This window comes from Nomascus leucogenys, chromosome 22a (genome assembly GCF_006542625.1).
Source record: "Nomascus leucogenys isolate Asia chromosome 22a, Asia_NLE_v1, whole genome shotgun sequence".
Lineage (NCBI taxonomy): Eukaryota > Metazoa > Chordata > Mammalia > Primates > Hylobatidae > Nomascus > Nomascus leucogenys.
In genome coordinates, this window is record NC_044402.1 from 12,128,900 (window position 1) to 12,152,077 (window position 23,178).

A 23,178-nucleotide genomic window follows, 5' to 3' on the forward strand; every position below is an offset into this window, starting at 1 on the left:
TCAAAACCTGCTGAAAAGTTTACTGGCTTCTTTCCAAACTTGTTGCCGTCTTAGGCAGCACCATGCAGTGAATATACTGAGCATCTTGCTGGCTTGGAGTTACCACCATGGGCTTCCATGACTACACTGTACTAGAATTCAGGGATGTCAACCCTAAATGGCTTCAAGTTCTTAAGCTTAATAGTGTTTCTGTCTCATCCTTGCCATGGTGCCAATTGTTTTTTCTTGCCAGAGAGCAAACCTCATACATTCATACAAACATACAATTTAAGGAAACAAATGCCATTCTATTATTGGATGATCATTAAACTTGCTAAACTATAGAACAGATCCTAGGTGAGGGTCTGGGAGAAAGGTTTCTGAGCACTGATTTCAAAGCATCTATTTTTGATTCTCAGAGGTCTTTCAAGTAGGTATGGTTGCCAGATTAATAACCTCTTGACAACAAAAAAGCATAACTCTTGTAAAGTTTCCCAAACCCTCTTAATAAAGCATAAAATAATGACTAATGTTAAATTACTTTAGCCATTAAGATAGTAAAGATCAGCTATGATTTTTCTCTTAGGTATCCTCCCCAAACTACTAATCAAAAACATGCATAATTCTCTCTCTTACCCTTACTGGCCTGCATTCTATGCAGGCTACAACTAACGCCTAATAACCTCACCAACAATTTTAGTGAAAAAGTTTAAAGCTAATTTTCAATGATTCTCTGAAAGACTATTAAGACTTTTAGAGTTTTGATATGCCTATTTGTGTGTGTGTGTATATGTGTGTGTGTGAGATGGAGTCTTGCTCTATTGCCCAGTCTAGAGTGCAGTGGCATGAACTCAGCTCAGTGCAACCTCCATCTCCTAGGTTCATGTGATTCTCCTGCCTCAGCCTTCCGAGTAGCTGGGATTACAGGCACCCACCACCATGCCTAGCTAATTTTTGTATTTTTAGTAGAGACGGGGTTTTACCACATTGGCCAGACTGGTCTCGAACTCCTGACCTCAGGTGATACACCCACCTTGGCCTCCCAAAATGCTGGGATTACAGGCATGAGCCACCATGCCTGGCCTTGGTATGCCTATTAAAATCCTTGGTGTATCTTTAATTTTAAAGAAACATCTTACTGTAAGAAGGTCGGTAATAATCATTAGTGTACTAAGATTCTGTTAGCGAGGCAATCTTTCCTCAGCCCTCCATCATTTTATGAAAGCTTTTACTTGTATAAATTTAAGATAAATATCTGAATAGAGCTATCCACTTGGCTTAAAATATTTGTATTCTATTTTTTATAGTGATGGGCAGAAAATGTCAGGCTATCCTTTCATTCCTTCATCAGACATTTGCCAGCTCTCCATTAGTCATTTGCGATACAATCAGTGAACAAACCAGACAAAATCTTTGCCTTCAGGAGCTTTCATTTTGGTGGGGAGAGACAGACAATAATTAATATGCATAAAAGTGAATACATTATTGTATGTTGGAAGATCAATTCTCTGTAGGAGAGAAACAGAGAAGAGAAAGAGAGACATCAAGATACCAGGTAGGGGCTGGAGAGTGGGGCATAGCCCAGGGCAGTCCTTGCAGAGAACCTGGTGTTGGATCAAAGAATTAAAACAAGGGAAAGAATGAGCCAGACAGATATCTGGCAGTTCCAGGTTGAGGGAGCAATCAGTGGAAAGGCCCAAAGGTAAGGAATACAGAGAGGCGTGTTCAAGACCTGACAAGGGGTCACTGTGGCTAAGTAGTACTGTGGTGAGAATAATGGGAATGCAGTGAGAGCCAATGAGGACTAGGACCACATAGGGCTTTGCAGGAATTTAAAGAACTTGAGCTTCTGCTATGAAAGAAATAGGGAGTCACTGGAAGGCTTTAAGCAGGGGAATGGTGTAATCTCCTATTTTAAAAGATCACTCCAGCTGTTGTGCTGAGAGGACATGAAGGTAACAGAAGTATAAGGTGGGAGACCAGTCAGGAGGCTCTAGCAGTTCATCTAGGTCAGAGATGTCAGTGGCTCAGGCCAGAGTGGAAACAGTGGAGGTAAGAAGAAGGTACCACATTCTGGATGTGTTTTGAAGGTGGATTAAGTTTGCCAGATTAAATAGAAGATGCCCAGTTAAATGTTAATTTCAGATAAACAACAGATAATATTTTCGTATGAGTAAAAATAGTCCCATGCAATATCTGAGAGATGTGGCCCCAATTCTTCATATCTCCCTGAATCCATGCCTTTCACCATGTGACCTTAAAGTTCTACCACTAAAGAGGAAGAGTATATTTCCCCTCTTGACTTTGGTTCAGCCATGTGATTTGCTTTGGCTGACAGAATGTTTGCAAGAATAACATGGCCAGAAGCTTGGAAAGCGCCTGTGCAACACGGCTTGTTCTTTTGTGGCTCTGCCATCACCATGGGAATATTTCCAGGCTTCGAGGTCCTGGTCAAGGTCAGCAGGCATGAGAAGCAGAGCCTAGCCACCCAGCCTTGGCCAATCCCCAGGTGAGTCATAGACTCTCGAACTAAATAAATACTTGTTGTATGCTGCTGAGGTGTTTGCTACACAGCATTATTTCCGCAATAGGTCACTGATGGTTGTCTTAGCATACAGACAATATGTAAAGGCTAAAACCAGATGAGACCATTGAGAGAGTGAGAGTTCATAGAGAAGAGACTAGGATCAAGGACAGAGACCACAAGTCACTCTGTCATTAGGGAGACAGAGAGGAACCAAAGAGAATGACGGGGTGACCAACGGTGTCAAAGACTGCAGATATGTCAGCATCAGACCTCATGGATGACTGCTGACAGATTTAGCAGTGAAGGACGCTGGTGACCTTGACAACTGCTCTTTGGGTGAAATAGTAGGAATGAAAGCTTCATAGGAATGATTTTTTTTAAGAGACAGGGTATCACCATGTTGTTCAGGCTGGAGTGCTGTGGCTATCCACAAGTGCAATCATAGCACACTACAGCCTCCAACTCCCAGGCTCAAGAGATCCTCCTGCCTCAGCCCCCCAAGTAGCTGGGACAACAGGTGTGTGCCACCACGCCTGGCTTATGAACAGCTTTTAGAAATAACAGAATGGAAGAAAACTGGAGATAGTACAGAGTTGTCTCTTCCAAACTCGATACTAATGTTTGTCTCTTCCAAACTCTATGCTAATGTTTGTCTCTTCCAAACTCTATACTAAAACATTTAAAATGATACGAAAAATTAAATGATACCAAAATTTAAAATGATACCAATAAACATTATGTGTTTTTGTTTTCTTTTAATTTTAATTCATTAGTATGTTTTAGTATAGAGTTTGGAAGAGACAACTCTAATAGAATTTGGAAGAGACAACTCTATTCCATCTCTTCCAAAATGTTTTGCTACAAGGAAAGGAATAAAATGGGCTAATAGTTGCGAGAACACGGATCAAGTGCTTTTGTTTGTTTAAGAAAGAGAAATAAGATTATGTTTGTAGGCTCAAATCAAGGGTCCTTCAGGAAAAAAAAATACTAAGGGAGGATACAGAAGGGAGAATTTTAGGGGCCTATATTCTTGAGTAAGTGAGAGAGATAGAATCGTGTCCACATGTGGAAAGGCTGGGTGTAGACAGGAATACAGACAGTTAACCTACTGCCCCAGCCAGGAAGTCCAGGTGTGTAGGTACAGAGGCTGGAAGGCGGGCAGGAGGCTGTGGAAAGTTCTTCTAATTATGTCAATTGGAAGACTTACTGAAAGTTCAGGGAGAAAAGTAGCTATGAAATAGTCATTTAGGAGACTGGAAATGTGAATGGACCAGGAAAATACATTATGATTGTCAGGTTGAAGGACCCAGTCGAGGTTCATGGCCATTAATTTAAAATGATACCAGCCAACATTATGTGTTTTTGTTTTTCTTTTTTTAAATTTTATTTTGCGCATGTGTAGTTGCACTTCATACAATTTCATTTGCAAAATCAGGCAGTGGGACAGATTTGGCCCATGTGCTATTGCTGACCAATCCTGGATCTATGCTTTCACTGGTCATGTTAAGGAATTCAAGCACGTTTCTTAATTTTCTTTTAATTTCTTGAACAATGCATTATGTGTTTTCACCCAGTCACATTCATCTGATAGGTGCAGGTACTGGTAGAGGGAGAGTTGGATTTAACACGAGTTGTGTTTAGCCAAGCAAATCTAAAAAGGGAAAAGCCCGAGAGGGTGCAGGCAGGGAGGGATTACATTGATAGCCTTGAGTTTAAGTTGAGTAAGGAGAAAAGACATGAAGTAGGGGAGGGACAGCAAAAAATACTTGGATCAATACACAATTGTCCAGGGAGAGAAGAAATGGTAATCAGAGAATGAAAGATATGAAACTGAGATCATGAAGAGGTTGCAGTTATTGACAAATAATATGGTCTATGATGTGACCATGGGTGTGAGCAGCTGAGCTAAGGTGGAGGATAAAAAAACAATCACTGGAGAAGATGCATTCAAAGAAACCAAGTGTCAGGAGTGTCATCTACACTAATATTAAAATCCACAGGAATTAAGACAGGAATAATTTAGGAAAGAATAAGAAGGGCCACGAATCAAATTTGTCAACATGTGAGGAAGAGCCAGCGTTCGTGATGATGCAGCAATGCAAGTAGTGGGTGCTGTGGTCTGAGGGTATACAGCTCAGAGAGGGGGTTTCTAGAGACAAGAAGGGAAGGGTCTGAAAGGGGCAGTGAGGAGCAAGGAAGATGGTGCCCCTGGCCAAGTCCAGTGACATGGGCTGTAGGGAAAGCAATGTCTTTGGGGACAGCTGGGCTTCCATTAGACTCAGAAGGCAACGGAAATAGAGGAGAATGTGTGTGAGGGATTTTGCTCTTGAAGGACCATGGATTTCCTAGGACACAGGGGAAGGGTGTCAGGAGTCAGGGTAATGAAGGAGCAAGCTTCAGAACAGAAGGTATGCAAGGCCTTGTGGAGCTCTGAGTGAGGGATATGAAGGATAACCCAGTACTCTAGGGACGGACATAAACAGAGTGAAGTGCACAGTGAGATTAGTCCTAGACTCCTGGCAGTTAGCAGGGGCAAAGCTGTGCGTTTGGGAGGGTTTGGAGGGGCAAGTGTCTGGGCCTCCCTCACTCCTGATGATGGAGACAGGAAAGTCTGGGGACGCCTGGGTCATGCTCTGAGCACACGGGACTGCTTCCCATGCCCAGCACGGAGGGGCAGAAGAGATCAGATCAGAGTCAGTGGGAGGCAAAGCCCTATGGAGACATACAATTATGATGACAGTAAAATAAATATTATGCCATTTTAAAGACATGTTATAACTATCATGTATTTTTCCCTTGTTCTGTTAACAAATAATTTCCTCCCTGGTAGTCTGGGGAACAATCAAACATAAGGCTGAATAAAGAAGCCAACACAGTTGCACACACAAACCTGCACGCTGGAATCTACATGCAACCTACACATCACAGAGACTCACCCCGTGGACCTCAGCTTCGTATGCACCCGCCCTATAGATCTCTATCATTTCTAGGTCAATGCCCTCCTCCTTCCATATGCAGCCATTTTCCTGGCCCCAAACAATAAAAAGGTGTCCCAGTTTCCCTGAAAGCCTTCTTAACTTCTTAAACTTTCTTGTTATGAACAAGGACCATTTTTTCCCTGCCTGGCTGGAGCATGACCCTTTCCCAATACGCCAATGTTCATTCAACAGATTTTTACAGAGCGTTTTTGAGGTAGACAGCTCTGTCCTATGAGCTAGAGGACAGCTAGAAATTTCTGGAAATGCCTGGGGCAGATAAAAAAAGCCCAGTGCATTCCCTTAGAAGTTGCTTTTGTGTGGAATAGCGGGAAAACGTGACTGGAATCAGGCACTGCTTCTGTCTGGCCATGTGACCTGGTGCATCACCTCCTCTAAGCCTCGGTATCTTCCTGTATAATATGAGGGGGCTAGGCTAGAGGTCTTTAAGACCTTCACCAGTTTTTAACATTCCACAGTCTATATATCTACTAAAATAATCATCTCTAGCCAATTCCATTTTTTCTAAAGTCCCATTAACTTTTTTATTTTATTTTATTTTTTTAGACGGAGTCTCACTCTGTCACCAGGCTGGAGTGCAGTGACACGATCTCACCTCACTGCAACCTCCACCTCCCAGGTTCAAGCAATTCTCCTGCCTCAGCCTCCTGAGTAGCTGGGATGATAGGCGTGCGCCACCATGCCCAACTAATTTTTGTATTCTTAGTAGAGACGGCGTTTCACCATGTTGGCCAGGATGGTCTTGATCTCTTGATCTCATGATCCGCCCGCCTCAGCCTCCCAAAATGCTGGGATTACAGGCATGAACCACTACGACCAGCCCCGTTAACTTTTTTTAAAAAGATCTGAACTAAGAAACGAAGATGGGTTCTGATCAGTGTTGCAGTAACATTATAGAAGACTGTGTTATAGGATGAGGTGGATCATGGGCTTGCTTGCCATTTCTTTCAAGTTATCTATCTTAGAAACAATGCCTCCAAGCAAACACAAGAAATGGCCCTGAGGCAGGAAATCCATGGGCTGTGATAACTTCATCACCAAGTGATGACTGTGGGTTAGGGTCTAGGCTGTAACTGGTATTTTTTGGTTTCTGATATTTGGTTAGTATCTACCATCAGCTGTATGCCCTGTAAATGATTATACAGTCAATTCTTAATCATTCTAGAGCACTCTTTGCTTTATTTTAGCCTTCACATTGGTTCCTTCTTTGGACTATATCACAGCTCACTAGTACAGCGCAGAGAAAAAAAAGAAAGCAAAGAGTTCAAGTTAATGACTTTTGCTGTTTGAGGAAGGCTGAGATGATACCTGGATTATCCTGATACGAATTAACCAATGCATCTCATTGCCAAGGGTGGTCAAGAATTGACTGCAGAGTTTAAAACAAAAACAGAAACATTTATGGAGCCAGTAGAACCACATCTGCATCCAACATTGTCCAGTAAACAGGAAGGATTCAGAGTGATTGCAAAGCCATTATAATGTCACACCCTGACATTATAAGAGTTTGAGTCTGATGCATATTCAGTGCTGGTACCCTACCAAACAAGATGCACAAACTTAAAGTTAAGGCTGGGAGAAAGAAGAGAGTCGAACTTACCTGGATCTTTCTGTTCTCCCAGTTTGTCTAGAATGTTGAAGGAGATGTCGAGGTACTCTCTCTGGATAGCACTGACAGCAATCTTCCTCTGCTTCCTCTGCCTGGGAACAATCTGAATCTTAAATTCGGATTCCTCAGCTCCATCCTCTTCCACCTTCCTTTCAGGATTCTGTTCTGTATCAGATTCTGCACTGGTATCAGGCTTCTCACTTTCTGTAGGGTTCTCCCCATCTTCGGGAACTTTGAGGAGGACGGTTTTTGCCCCTGAACTTGGCATCAGCTCCCCAGGCTTCTCCCCCTCAGTGCCCGGGTCAGGGTGATCATCCAGTGACATCTCAGGGAGAGCAAACGACTTCTGAAGGAGGTCTCGTTTTTGCTTCAGCGTTAGTGGGCTACCGCAGGAGAACTCTGGCAGCTCCTCTGCCTTTGAGGATCCTTTAGCATCCATAGGGTCTTCCAGAGTGATGAGGGCAGAGTCTGTGTTCCCTGCTGACTGATTATTTCCTGAGTCCTTAGAAGAAAAGTCTTTGGAACAATCCTCCACACTTACTTGTACAAGCGGAGTTGTGCTCAGGCTGAGGACGGAGGGATGGCTGGGGACGGAGGGAGAAGAGGCAGCATTTTTACCAGACGGGCTGTCATTGCCTTGGTTCATTGTCTCCTCTTCTTCGTCACTCTCGACTATTCTGAGAGGGGGAAGAGGCTCAAATACAAGAGAGTCGCTGTCAGAGGTTGAGAGTATAGAGTGTTTTTCAGGCCCCGAGGTTGAATCTGAGGACAGATCTATCAGATCTAAATCCTCTTTAGGAGCAGGCTTTACCGGCGAGTCAACTTTCACCTCGAACGTCTCCATACAGTTTAACCTAACCTCTGGTATGACAGGCCTTCGAGCGTCTGGAAACCCTTCCATAGCTGGGTTCTCGGGGATTTCACTATTGTCAGGCCTCGTAGCAGAGTTCTGTCTAGAACGTCCAGGGTCGTTTGGTCTTTGTGCAATATACGCAGCTTGGGTCGGAGGCTTCTCTATGTCACACCGATCTATGCACGACTTCCTACGATGTTCGTCTAATGTAAACAAAAGCGAGTCTGCATTCCCTATATCAAGAGATTTTTGTTTGAAAGAGCGTAGCTTTTTTTTCGGAATGCTTTCTTCTCTCACACAGTGGAGAAGGCTGTCTTGTAATGCACCCGTCTCTCTATATTCAGCCAGTTCTATTTCACCTGATCAAAACAGAAAAAGCTAGTACTATTTTACTTGGAGATTTCACCATTTTTTTCCCCTCATCCTTGGGCATACAACTGGCATAAATCATCATCACAATCCCAGCTCCACCAGGAGGGAAAACGAACTTTCTGGCCAAGTTTTTGTAAGGTTTGTTCTAATTTCAAAAACTGGAAAATTTACGAATGAAAGAAACCAAAACGGCAGTTTAAGATCTGATTTCCAAAATCGGGCTTCGGGATAATTCCTCAGCTCTGTTCATTTGTGCATAGGAAAGGGGATCATTTTTTGGCTGAGGCAGATCTAGGAAACTGTATTCAAATCGTGTGGAAGAGAAGCAAACATTTTGCAACAAATCAAATCAAGCAATGGCTCTCAAAGACGATCATGACATTAATGATGTATCTGTCGATTCACGTATATATATAAATGTGTATATATATATACTGCTTGTGCATACATATATATAAATCAACGGTATTAACATGTGTAGTAACATAATAAAATTAAGATTTCACCCCAAACAAACGGTAGAGTACAACATTTCTGCATAAAATTACTAAGAGAAAAAATTCATACTTCTCTGAACATTCATCTCAACCGGCTGATATTTCACCATTTTGCTGCCGCCTATTCTTTTCAATCTTGCAAAAAAAGTTTGAGACTCTTTATTGCAGGGTCCAGTAGGTGTATCATGAATATCAGATTCATCAAAAACACTATCTTCTTCTAATTGGGGAGAGAAAGTCAAAATTACACTTAAGAGGTTATTCTCTCTTAGGCTGTGTCTACACAAGCATTTCAATGAAAGCATTATAGAACAAGGTCTGGGGTAGTTTCTGCACCAGCCCAAGTCTAGCCATGGGTTGGTATTTCATCCAGGCATCAAATTCTCCATCTACTGGATAGAGCAAGCTGTTACAAGATTGCCCATCACTTTTCACATGACAATTGGCAGCATTTTTAAAGAAAGGCTTCTTGAGAGTCCAATAGCGCCTTTTTGGGAAACTTTTCCAGTGCGCTTAACACCAGATGACACATAGATGTCAGCTACTTTTTCCAGGAGCCTGTGACACGGCTTGGACTTGCCTGCTTTGCGTGGATTTTCAGGCTGATTTGGCAAAAGGAAATTAAACAAAATGAGTACATCTTGGCCTTTCCAAAAAAGAAAAAAAAAATCTGCCTTTCTGGGATTTGGTAACTGGCATAGACACAGCCTAACAGTACATGCACCTTATACGGTGTGAATGCAAAATACTGTACTCTACATTTGATAATGAGACACGCAACACACAGAAAAAGCTTAGAAAAGCCACTTGTCATCTCAAAAGCTCCACGAATGATTATGGACTGAAAGAGTAAACAAAGGAAAAAGAAAACAGAAAACAACATTTCCTCCTATTAAAGTAAGACTCTTCTCTGAGGAGTTTACTACGTGTAACTATTATGGACCTCATGAATCCCAGAAAGAATCTTTGACACTTATGATCCCTAATCCTACATAAACAAACCGGTCACTTCGAGTGCCTGTTGAACTTTTTTCTACGTCCTCCCTTCTATACCCATGTGGCCATTTTTAAATCTAAGACAAACCCCAAAATATGTTAATGAGGAAAGAGTTGATATGTTGCAACCCATAAAGTTTACTTAACCAATTTTCTTCTTTCATCCTTTTGAAAGGCCAAAGCCACGTACAAAGTGGCAACAGAAATGGCTACTAAAATGCATTTAATGGCATCATAAATGGAATTAACCTACTATTCAAGTTGAATATCACTGAACTCATAATGTTTGGCCTGTATTTACATCTACCTATATGACAAATGAGGCTCAGGTGCGATTATGATTATTCAAGGTTTTTTTCAGCATAAGGGCAGTATATGCATCAAGTTTTAAGGACCAACCCTGTTCTAATGCACAAAATTCTACAAGTAAATGAAACTTGAAGCAGTAAATTTTAGATGAAATAACCATACTAAACTTTTTAATTAAATAAAAATAAACGTTAATCAAAATGAATTTGTTTTTAAACCCAGTGAACTTCCACAAAGATGGGAATGCCTATCAAATTCCCATGTTTCTGGGGAAATGCAACACAATAATCTGTTTTAGTTCTCTATTTCCTCTTTGGAAAAATATCCTTCGAAAAATGCAGTTTTTCCAACCAATAGTTATGTGACTTGCATTACGTAACTTTGAAACAATTTTCAAAATGCATTGAACAATCAAGACTGAAAGACCACAGGATGGTGCCTCCCATCCAGAAAGGTTCATCAGGGTTTGGCCCAAACACTAAGCCCACACTGAAAAATCCATAGCTTAACAGATCTCCCCAATTTCCCAGAGACTAAACCCTAAACTGGTAGACAAGATATTGTTTAGGAGGGATCTGAATGGTACCAGAACTTAAAGAACCTAGTTCTCGAGTTCCGTCTGTAGCCAAAACTTTCAGCAATAACAACAGTGGATCACTGCCTACAATTTATACTTTTGAGATATCTCCAGAGCAGTCCTACTAAAAGAGACTCTACTAACCTCATAAAGGGTCATTGAACACTTGGTTTTCTCCAAAGACTAGATTAAATGATGTCAATTTAAAATCTAGTCAACCGTGACTTGCACTAAAAACTAAAAATAGACACCCTGGTTCTTCGTGTCTCACCTGAAAACAGGCTGCAATTTCACTCTAGCTAAAGTTGCATTCTACTGCCTCCTTTTAGAAAAAGGTAGCAATAGAAAAAGTGTTGATAATGGAGATAGCTTACACCTATGCAGCAAAAATGTTTCATTTCCCTTGCCTTGAATCACTTTGTATTGAATTAAAAGTCTAGGAAAATGCACTTCAGCAAACTTAGACTCCATTGAAACTCTATGAGCGCAAAGATCAGGGGCAAACTAGAGACCTACAAAGACTGGATCCACTGTGTGCCAACCAAGACTTATTTTATAGCCCAAAAACGAGATGCTTCTAATACGTAAGAAAAGGCTTACAAAGGCTCCCGATTCAAACAGCAGAAAATATTTTACGAAATACTATTTCTTACGATATAGGCTTTGGAAGCATATCAATTATTCCTCTTGAATGCTCAATTTCAAAGTTAAAGCAGCAACATTCATGGAACGTTGGAAAATTAAGAAAGTGATTTTTTTTTCACTCCAGAATGATATCTGGGAACACTCCTCTATCTCCTAAGAAAACATTGTCCAGAAATGTATGATGTATTGAAGCTAGGTTTGGGATGGAATTTAGATATGTACCTTTTTCTTTTTCACTGTATCTGCTTATGTTACTGTTGTCACTGTACAAAGGTCCTGCCGTGGCATGGGGCTTGCAGCTATGATACTGCGCATTGAGTGTATTGACTGTTATGTGAATCAGATGCAGCAGGATCTTGCTGATATCACAGTCTCGGTATGGATACTGCCCAATGAAACGAAAGAGAAAAAGATAAATGGTTATTTTAAAGGGTAGGCTTTTCCACCTGATCTTGCTGGATAGTTTTTGCAGTATCTCTTGGGGATAAATACATATATAAGAAAGAGAGAAGTAGAAACAAATTCTGCTCATGGCCTTATTTATTTGTTTAGTTAGAGACAGGGTCTCACTCTGTCGCCCAGGTTGGAGTGCAGTGACGTGACCATAGCTCACTGCAGCCTCAACCTACCGGGCTCAGATGATCCTCCCACCTCAGCCTCCCAAGTAGGTGAGACCAGGCACGTGCAACCATGCTTGGCTAATTTTTTGTAGAGATGGGATTTCACCATGTTGCTCAGGCTGGGCTCGAACTCCTGGAGTCAGGCAACCCACCCACCTTGGCCTCCCGTAAGTACTGGGATTACAGGAGTGAGCCACCACGCCCTCCCCCGTGGCCTTATTTTTAGAAGGGACCATATTCCTTTCCTCCTTCACCAAATCACTGACAGCAATGCATGCCAGTTCATAGTTACATTTCTTTTCAAGAAAATTATCTGGCATAAACATTTAGTGGACGAATACAATTTCAGGTATCTTTTGTTTTCTGAAATAGTAATTAATACTTAGATAAAATACAAGACTGAGTATAAACAGATGTTCTTGATCAATAGCCTACCATTTATCATTCTCTGTTTTAAACATTTTTAGAGCATATATTGACAGGGCCTCCCATTTCTATTTTCATGTCAATAGCTCTTTGGTTCTTAACAGTAATTGTATATCCTGATCTTCCTTCTGAAGGTCAAACTTTTATTCTACAAAATTTTCAACTAAAGACTCAGGTGTTCTCCTAATGCTATATGCTCTCTAAGAGAACCATTGCATCCAAAACAGCAGCGACCACCCAGCTCACCTTGTAAAGGATGACAAGCAAGGCCTTCAACCACATCTGCCGGATGTGAGGCTTTAGGGACCAGAGGGAGCAACGAGGCGGCTGTTGGAAATAATGCCGGAGTTGAGGACAAGAGCAGTATTTGAGCACCTGAACCACTAAGGGGAGAAGGTGTTTTCCCAAGTTAATGTTATAGTCCATAACCTGAAATAGAAAAAATATTAATAACTGATGGAAAACTACAAAGAACACTCAGAAGTCAAAAGGAAAAATCTGAGCCATCCCAGTGGTTAAAATTTTTAACAGGCAAAATATTTAACAGGCATCCATCCCACAGAACATTAAAAGTAATGGCTAGTAGGCAAGAAGGAGGAAAAGTCCAACCTCACAAAAAATTTTTGAAACTTGTAAATGAAAATAGTTTTAATCTAACTAATTGTTTATTTCAGTGTTTATTGAAAATAAAATTTTGTCCATTCAACTATTAACCAGAGTTAAACTAGACAATGAAGAAACCTAGTATTGGTAACTACCTGCAGAAATAGGAATTCCTAGACAACCAGCAATACTTGGTTCAATCTGAACCAAGTATTATACCAACCAAACTTGATACAATCTTTCAAGAGAACTATCTAGCAATATATATTCAGGAATAAGAAAAAGCACATGCCAGGTGCAGTGGCTCATGCCTGCAATCCCAGCACTTTGGGAGGCTGAGGCAGATAGATTGCTTAAACCCAAGAGTATGGGACCAGTTCGGGCAACATGGCGAAACCCTGTCTCTACCAAAAATACAATAAGTTAATTCGGTGTGGTGGCACACACCTATAGTCCTAGCTACTCGGGAGGCTGAGCTGGAAGGATCCTCTGAGCCTGGGAGGTCGAGGCTGCAGTGAGCCATAATCACACCACTGCACTCCAGCCTGGGCTACCAGAGTGAGACCCTGTCTCAAAAAAAAAAAAAAAAAAAAAAAAAGCGGGGGAAAAAGAAAGAAAGAAAAAGCACATACCCTCTAACACAGCCATTAAATATATCCCAAGGAAATAATCAGACAAGCGTTCCAAAATATACATATAAAGAAATTCAACATGGCTTTGTTTATAGTCACCCCAAAGTGAAACCTCAATATTCAATAATATGGGATTAGATAAACAAAATACTGTTTGTATAACTACAGGATACTATGTAGCCATTACACAGAATATGATACAAATTTATTTACATGACATAAACTTCATAATAAATTTTAGGTTTAAAAAGGTTGCACCAAAATCTCAGAAATCACCACTAAAGAATGTAACCATGTAAGCAAACACCACCTGTTCGCCAAACACCCATTGAAATAAAAAAATTTTTTAAAGGTGACACATATATCAGTATGTATAATATGAACCTATTATTGTAAAAATGTGCGGACATACATATGTGAGTATGAAATTATGTATGTGTATAAATCTGGAGGGAGCAATATATGCCAAAATGTTAGAAAGTTATTTTTGACACGGGTTTTCTGGAGTTATACAAACCCCATATAAAAATTTAATTTTTAATTTTTAGCTTATATTTCTTTTTTTTTTTTTTTTTTTTTTGAGATGGAGTCTCGCTCTGTCACCCAGGCTAGAGTTTAGTGGTGCAATCTTGGCTCACTGCAACCTCTACCTCCTAGGTTCCAGTGATTCTCCTGCCTCAGCCTCCCACGTAGTAGGGACTATAGGCACGTGCCACCACGCCCAGCTAATTTTTGTATTTTTAGTAGAGACAGGGTTTCACCACATTGGCCAGGCAGGTTTCGAACTCCTGACCTCGTGATCCTCCCACCTCGGCCTACCGAAGTGCTGGGATTACAGGCATGAGCCACCATGCCCGGCCTTGATTTTAGCTTATATTTCTAAAGTAGACATGCATAATGTGGATTTAGAGGGTGGGGAGAAGAGGGAGGAAGGGTTTGGTATCCAAAATAGTGACAGCTGAGAAAAAGCGGTGATCCATCCAGTTATCAGCGTCAGCACAGGACGACTACACGCACATTGCTTATCGTTGTTCATTATATTACAATCTATTTGAGCTAATTGACAATAACAGCAATCATCTTTTGAGTTCCTACCATGAGACAGGCATTGATCAAGGTGCTTTGCAATATGTTTTCTCTAATCTATCAAAAAAGGAAATCTGTGTTATCAATAAGCAAGCAAGCAGAGAGTGCCTAAGCCCTAGCAGCTAATAACAGAGGTGGAGCTGAAATTCATATGCGCATCTCTCTAGCCCCAAGTCCTCTATCTTTGCAGATTGGTGCAGCTGTTCTGCAGAGTGAGATTTGTAGCAATGACCAAATTAGGCATACATTTACCCTACGACCCAGCAATTCTTCTGGATCCATCTCCCTAAGGAATTCTCACATTGGTTGATACGGTGCATATACAAAGATGCTTATCACTGAACTGTTTGGGGTAGTGAGGCATTGGGAGCAATATCAGTCCATCACTAGGGGAATGGATGGTGTCTGTCCACCATGGCATGCAATATAGCAGTTAGAAGTAGCAGACGCACATGGAAAAGCCAGTGATGATGGTGTGGCATAAAGTTAAGTTGTATGATTAATTCAACTCTCTCCACCTGAAGCCAAAAAAGGAAGAGGATTTTTTTTTTTTTTTAACCACAGAAACAGTGGCCAGGCACGGTGGCTCATGCCTGTAATTCCAGCACTTTGGGAGGCCGAGGTGGGTGGATCACTTGAGGCCAGGAGTTCAAGACCAGCCTGACCAACATGGTGAAACCTTGTCTCTACTAAAAATACAAAAAAATTAGCTGGGCGTGGTGGTGGGTGCCTGTGATCCCAGCCACTCCGGAGGCTGCGGCAGGAGAATGGCCTGAACCTAGGAGGCAGAGCTTGCAGTGAGCCGAGATTGCACCACTGCACTCCAGCCTAGCGACACGGCAAGACTCCATCTCAAAATAAATAAATAAATATAAAACCACACAAACAAAAAAGCCTATACTCTCTTATTGTTTAATGGGTACAGAGTTTCAGTTTAGGATGATAAAAAAGTTCTGAGGATGGACAGTGGTGATGGCTACACAACATAAAATTACTCAATGCCACTGAACTGTACACTTAAAACTGTTAAAATGGCAAATTGTACGTATATTTTACAAAAGAAAAAATCTCCCACACTCCCTTGATGATACCAGGCTACCAATTCTTTTTTTTTTTTTTTTTACTGTGCATGAAAATGTTTGATAAAATGGCAATTTTAATAGATAAATGTAAATTTGAGTGTGTAACACCAAATGGAAAGTAGCTGAAACACACAGAGAAAACAAGGCTTTACGTAGCTCCAAACTTAGCTGTTTTACACCAAACAAAGTATTGGAACATGTGAATATTAGAACCTCCTTCTAACTGGAAAGACTTCTTCAGTAAGATACAATTGAAATTAATACAAACTAAAATTATAATTTCTAACATAGAATTAACAAACCAAATTTAAGTATTTTTAGTTAGCAATTGAAAAAAAATAAGCACAGTGATCTAGAAACCAAATATACTGGCCGGGCGTGGTGGCTCACGCCTGTAATCCCAGCACTTTGGGAGGCCAAGGCGGGTGGATCACAAGGTCAGGAGATTGAGACCATCGTGGCTAACACGATGAAACCCCATCTCTACTAAAAATACAAAAAACTAGCCGGGCGTGGTGGTGGGTGCCTGTAGTCCCAGCTACTTGGGAGGCTGAGGCAGGAGAATGGCGTGAACCCAGGAAGCGGAGCTTGCAGTGAGCTGAGATCGCGCCACTGCACTCCAGCCTGAGCAAAGGAGCGAGACTCCATCTCAAAAAAAAAACAGAAACCAAATATAGAAAAATGATTATGTAACTGTCATATCAAGGTACAGACACTCTTCATATGCTACAAGGTTAGCATCTTTCTCTCTCTCTCTCTCTCACATATACACACACACACACACACACAGTCTCTCTGTCTCTCTCATACTCTGTCTCACTATTCCTCAGCCAGGCTCCCAATTCTTACTAATGTTCACATGCCCCTCCACATACTCCTGCATAATACCAAGCAATTTGTACAAACCTTTATGCTGAACCAGTGTTGGCTACATGGTATGTAATGCCTTGCTTCTACTAAAAGTATAAGGGTGTGACTTCTGAAAGCTGTTATTACACTTACTTGGGCAATTCCTGCAATGAATGCATTAAAGCAAGTTGACAGGCGCATTTTTTGAGGTGCAATCATGAAGCAACCTTCCTGCTGGTCATAGCCGAGTAAGACGTACAGGTGTCGCTTGACCGTGTTGAAGGCCTTTGCACTGCTGATGTCTGACTCAGCGCTGCTTTCATCCTTGGCCATGAACTTCATGAGCACTGTAATCAGCTGGTGAACTGTCTGGTGGTCGATCCCAGCATCTTCTGGGAGCAGGTCCTTGATGGTGTTGTCATTCTCCGGAGATTGTTGTCCTGTCAGTAGAAGAAAGGCTGTCAGTGGGTGGCTCACTCACAAGTGAAGTGGCACTAAAATCTCTCTTAGATATTGATAAAGCACCCTTGTTTCTGCTTCTACAAAACTTTCTGCTCCAGACAGACTTTAAGAAACTTAAAGGCACAATATGGCCTAGTAGGCAGAGCCCTAGTCCGGTGAAAGTTATTGTATTCATCAACAACCAAGTAATCTGAGAGAATTAAGGGAATGGGAATAAAAATAGGGTGCTATGAAGCAATATTATCCTGAAACAGCAAGACAAATGCCTACATAAATTTTGCATTTAGCAAATTTTTTAATATGTTGGCAAAGTTTTATCCTCGGTGATAAAGGAAGTTTCCCTTTGTAAAGTTTCCAGCTTTGTAAAATAAGCATGTAAGAATAACCACAAAACGTTATAGTCTAAAATCCACTGAGGGCAAAACCACTGGGTTATTTTGTTTAAATTATTATCTCGATTTAGTTATGTTCATGAATCAGCTAGTGCAAAAAAAATATATTTTCCAAACCCTGAGATATTAGCAATAGGTACTCTTTCAATGAAATAGTCAAAATTATAAATAGCAAATTATAAGCCCTGCTGTATGTCATGAGAAACATACAAGGAAGGGAGAAGACACAAACAGGAAGAGAGCGAAGCATGAACTTGTAAAAACAGAAAAACACCACATGAAGGTGAGCGGAAAGTTCACATGGAAAGAAAAAGTACCTTCGCCCTTGGCCTCCTCTTAACCTAGTAAATAACAGCATCTGAGCAGCCCCCTGACATTGACTTTCTCTGTTATTTTTCAAGTCAGAAATTATCCTGTCTCTCTTTGTTCTTCTGCCTCTTCTTATCACGTTTGGTTCAGGACTTTGGGAGAAGGAAGACAGATATTTGCTCTTCTATATTTACGGTTTGGGGATTATTCAAAATACTCTTGTCCTTTTTTTTTTAAATAAGCAACATTAGAATTTCTAAATTGAAAACAAAGATTTTGTCTGGTGGGTTAGATCAGCACACTGGCATTCTCATCTCTCATTCTGCAAGGAAACGTTCTACTAGATGATGACAAGCTTTGGTTACAAACCATTATAAACCAAGCCTTGGTTACACCCATTATAATTATGGTATAAAGGATGCAACAAAGAGTTAGGTAGTAATTTATACCTATTAACTCCTCAGTTAATTTGGCAAAATCTCAGCCTTCCAGGACACAGCCAAGAGAAGCAAGGCATAAGAAATGTTTCTGGGAATTGCAGAAATTTGCTGTCTCAAGCCCAAATACTTTTTCTCTGGGATAGTAGTATGAAGGTCAAATTCGGAATTTACCAGTTCAGACCTGTGCATAAGGTAACAAGCTTAGTTGTCAAGTTTCCCAGACAATCAGATGAATGTTGGTCTGTTCAAAAGTGAACTGCTGAGAAGGGATAGTTGACAGTTAAGTGAAGAGGCAGCAGAGGCAGCTTAGTGTAAGAGCCTCTAATACAGAGAAAACCATCTGACACACTTCAGTATGATTCCAGGACACTCACACTTTTCTGTCTCATAGAATCTGTTCATGAAGGAATGAATATGTATGATGCACGTTAGAGAAACTTTTTATCAAAAATTATTCAAATAAAACCTAAGAATTTGTTTATTACAGTGTTTCACATGCAGGGTGATCAATAAATTGTTAATATTATAATTACTTATTAGGCATGCATCGGAAAAAAAAATCAATGTATGTGGAACACCCTATTTCAATGAGAGGCTAGAAAGGTGAAGCATCACAGCATGTGGTTAAATTAAATGTTCATAATATAGGATTTGACCAAATACAATACCTATGTAAATCCTTGTAAGGCAAAATAGAAAAAGTTTACAGGACTATTTTTTCAGCATTGAAAAATAGTTTACTCAGGCTGGGCACAGTGGCTCACACCTGTAATCCCAGCACTTTGGGAGGCCGAGGTGGGAGAATCATTTGAGCCCAGGAGTTTGAGACCAGCCTAGGCAACATGACAAGACCTGGTCTCTACAAAAAATACAAAAATTAGCTGGACATGGTAGTGCACACCTGTAGTCCCAGCTACTCGGGAGGCTGAGGCAGGAGGATCACTTGAGCTTGGGAAGTTGAAGCTGCAGTGAGCTGTGATCAGGCCACTCTACTCGAGCCTGGGCAACAAAGCAAGGCCTTGTCTCAAAAAAAAAAAAAAAAAAAAGAAAAAGAAAAATATTTACTCTAGATTTGTTTTTCCACTAGAGTATTACTTTACAACTAGAAGGCCATTATTGTTTTGGACATGTTTGGGCCAAGAATATGACAGGGCCCCCTGCAGGGTTCAATGTTATTATAGCAGCAAGTAATGGCTGTTACAATATAGCTTCAATCTTCAATTCCTTTTAGCTCTGGGGTGCAAGGTTGAAGTGAACATGTATCACTCAGTCCTGCTCAGCCACCTCATGTCCACACTGGCTCAACTCCAAAGTCCCAAAGTTAAAAACTGGAACCAGAGAGTGTTTGAGAGGAAGTTGCTCCTTTGTTTTATAGTGCTGAGAATCAAGGGACCTCAATACAGAAGAAAGGGAGCTCCCAGCAAGGCCCAACTGGGACCCTGCCCCTGTTTCCTTCCATCCCAATTCAAGTCTAGAAAATAGACCATCAGACTTCAGCTTAAATATTTAAAAACTCTTCTCATTACAAGTGGGCATGTTTCTAAACAATGTGTAACCGTGAGTTTTCCCATTACATCATATTTTCCTGATGACTGTCATTTCATACATGCCCATCTCACTAGATCATTTTCACTGATCTTAAGTTTGCTGCTTTCCCTGAATAGCAAGTAATGAGTGATCTTTAACAACTGTACTGAAAAAAGGACGTTTATGGAAACTTTTGCATAAAAAAATTTTAATCTCTTTTTATTCTAATAATTTACCCCTCCAGTGTGGGCTTTGCAAATCTGCACTTTGTTTATTGCCTCTCTTTGAAATAGAGTAAGCTTGTGACTGGTGCACTCTTCATAAAGACAAGTTACCTTAATCAAATCCCTAAGAAAAATGAGTTGTGGATAAGCTGAAATATTCTCTATTGATAAAGACAATATTAATGTTTTAACCTAGAAAAGGTATGAAATTTCCATCTCAAAACTAAATGCCTACAAGCATATTCTCTAAGGAAAACAAAACGCTTAATAGTATTGAATTCTAGTCTGTGAAATTCCTATATCTGTCCTAACCATAGAGATTTAACATGTTAAAGGGTCTGATTTTATATTTTCTATAAAGAGAAAATATATTTACAATTATAATTATGGAGGCAGAGCTATTCCTACCTTACCTTTAATGTGGACTGATTCCATGACAATCTGCCCACAGAGCTGTATAACTGATTGAAACTCCAAAGTGTAATACAACATTATTTATTCAGATGATTTGAAACCAGGCAGGATCAGGATCTGCTTTTCCAGACTTATCTCCTATTATTTCACCCGAAATGGTCAACGTTCTTACAAGCTGGGCTACTCGCGGGTCTCAGAATGGAGCCAACGTTTTTCCCTCTTTGCACCTTTGCTCATGGTGCTCTCTTCACCTTGCAAGGTGGTTCTCTACCCTCCCCCAACAATTTTGTGCTATAAACTGGTCCCCAAAAGCCATTCTTATTAGATATATCCAATATTCGTCTCAGCAATTGGATGTGATCCCTAAATTCTTTAAATTTCTAAAGACAAGAAAGGAGGGAAGACAGGAGAGAAAAAAAGAATGGAGGAAAATTCCTTTAGCATTTTCCTAACTCCCACGTGGCCAATGACAATTATGCAAGGCAGAACATTTTGTGTATTCATTTGCCTTAATACTCCAATAAGAACATAGGCTTCTTGAAGGCAAATGACATATTTTATCCATCTTTATATCCCTCACAGAATAGGGGCCAATGTCTGACATATGGTAGATACTTATTATACATAAATGTCTGTCAAAGTGCACTAAATTCAAGTAAGTATGTCAGAGCTTACATTCTGTATAAGAGAAAAATTGATAAAGTCCCAAAGCAGAAGGAATATTGGAACATTTCTCTATATGAACTGACTCACTGACCCCTCTGCCAAACCAACAAGTGACAATTAGGTAGAGGAAGAAAGGATCCCTCCATGAGCTTACTCTGCACTTGGTCCAGGGCAGCCAATGAGTAAGCACTATAAATGAGGTTCCATTCCATAGGCAGCTCTCACTACACTGCCTCGCTCATCTCCCTGCCTCCTTACCTCAGTTTTCCCTTGTGTGTGCACACATCCACAGCAGGGCTGGAAAGCTGGGGCAGTGACTAACTTCGTATCCTCCTATGCTCCCCATCCCCGCCATTTCTCCTTCCTATTCCACATCCTATTATCGTGTGTTTATGTCTCATCCACCAATCAAGCCTGGCTGAAAAGCCACCTGTCCATGAGACCTTCCCTGATGTCTCCAGCTGGTAGAAAGCTCCCCTCCCTTTGCATTTGACATGACTCATCCTACGTACTGTCACTTTCACTCAAGATGAGAGTTTACTGATGTTCATACTTAATATCCCTTACTTGGCCATAAGCAAGTTAAGAGTATAAAAATTTCCGAAGCATCTTTGTATTCTTCATATTTCCTAGTCCAGCAGGTGTAAAATAAATATTTGTTGAACAAGCATTTGTGGCACACATCTCTGATCCAAGCTACTCGGTAGGCTGAGGTGAGAGGATCCCTTGAGCCCAGAAGCTCAAGACCAGCCTGAGCAACAGAGCAAGACCCCATCTCAAAAAAAGTATTTGTAATGTTTGTTGAACAAAAATTGTCACTTCCCAAAAATATATCTTCAAACAAGAGTATTCCTATAAAAACAACTGTACTCTGACTTACTGGATCTTAATGGTCAATAGACATTTTGCAAGTTAGTGAAGAAGTGAATTGTAAACCATCTGTAGAAAGAAAGAGCCCAAAGAAAAGTTATTTGGAATTCTAGGCTGGGACACTCAGGAGGCAGGAAAGGTCAATGCAAGAGTGCTTTATTGGTCCTAACTAGTACTGGGTACCTTCTCTTACAGATACAAATGCAGGCCAAGAGATCTCCAGGTTTCTCTGCAGGCTGAGGCAGAACTTGGAGTATGCAAGTCCCAAGAGAGATGGGGATAGCTCTGGACCAATCTGGGGTCCTAACTGGCAAAGTCCTTTGGTCTGGACACTCATGGCCTTAAGCCACTCTGTAGCAGGCCTGAAAGCCCAGGCCAACTCCATAACCAGACTGGTGTCCTCATGTCCCACAGGGCAGAAATACCCTAAGACCAGTTCATCAAGAGGTAGTTGTGGTAGAATGAAAGCAAGCCAAATCCCTTGGATGCCAGCATCGGTTCTGATCCTAACTGGTTAGTCATATGTGACCTTAAGCAATCACCGAAGCAGAATCACTTAATCCCTCACCACATCAGTTTTCCTGTAAGTAAAGAGATACTGCATATACAGGAAGGATTATCATTATTACATACCTATTATTGTTTAATTATGCATTCCAGGCGATGAGGAACATTATATAATTAAGCGCCCTATGTTCACATGGGATTGATACCATTAGTTCAGTATTGTGCTTATATAACAACAGCTGCATTCTATTCAATTAATCTTCATCAGTATTCTAAATACATGAAGACAAAATTTCCTCGTTCTTACAGCACCAGTGAAAGTACTCCTTATGTCTAATCATACAAATTGTAGATGAGCAGTTAAAAAGATTGTGTATCCCATCAATTAGGAAGAAATGAAGGTGCTGAATTCCTACTGGCAGTTACATGCCTTGTTACAGAGCTCAGGACCTCTGGGCTTGAGACCCAGATCAGTCACCAACAAGCTTGTTCTTTTGTGAGAATCTCAGTTTCTTCCTCTATAAAATGAGACTGTTAACACATTGCTAATGTTTCAGCTATAAGATTCTATTAATTTTATTTAGATGCACAAAGCCTTTGATTTGAAAAGTCACAGAGGAATGTGACTCTCTGCAAACCTTGCAGAGTATACCTCCTATAGAAAACAGAATTTTCTATTCCATTTTCTGTGGTTACCATGTAAAGGTTA

General features: G+C 40.7%; 1 protein-coding gene across 18 annotated transcripts in view; it reads right to left on the reverse strand.

Moving 5' to 3' along the window:
• The window catches only part of UNC79 (unc-79 homolog, NALCN channel complex subunit), a 278,472-nt gene that overhangs the window by 77,698 nt on the left and 177,596 nt on the right, over nucleotides 1-23,178 (reverse strand). For 12 of the 18 annotated variants that reach the window (XM_012497970.2, XM_030803527.1, XM_030803532.1 and 9 more), the window contains 5 exons: nucleotides 16,812-17,098; nucleotides 12,653-12,835; nucleotides 11,583-11,745; nucleotides 8,904-9,053; nucleotides 7,103-8,323 (listed from right to left, as the gene is read on the reverse strand). In XM_012497970.2, the coding sequence (XP_012353424.2) occupies nucleotides 7,103-8,323; nucleotides 8,904-9,053; nucleotides 11,583-11,745; nucleotides 12,653-12,835; nucleotides 16,812-17,098 (2,004 nt within the window). The remainder of the gene's footprint in view (nucleotides 1-7,102; nucleotides 8,324-8,903; nucleotides 9,054-11,582; nucleotides 11,746-12,652; nucleotides 12,836-16,811; nucleotides 17,099-23,178) is intronic. The other 6 variants (XM_030803535.1, XM_030803534.1, XM_003260913.3 and 3 more) reach the window with 3 other exon arrangements.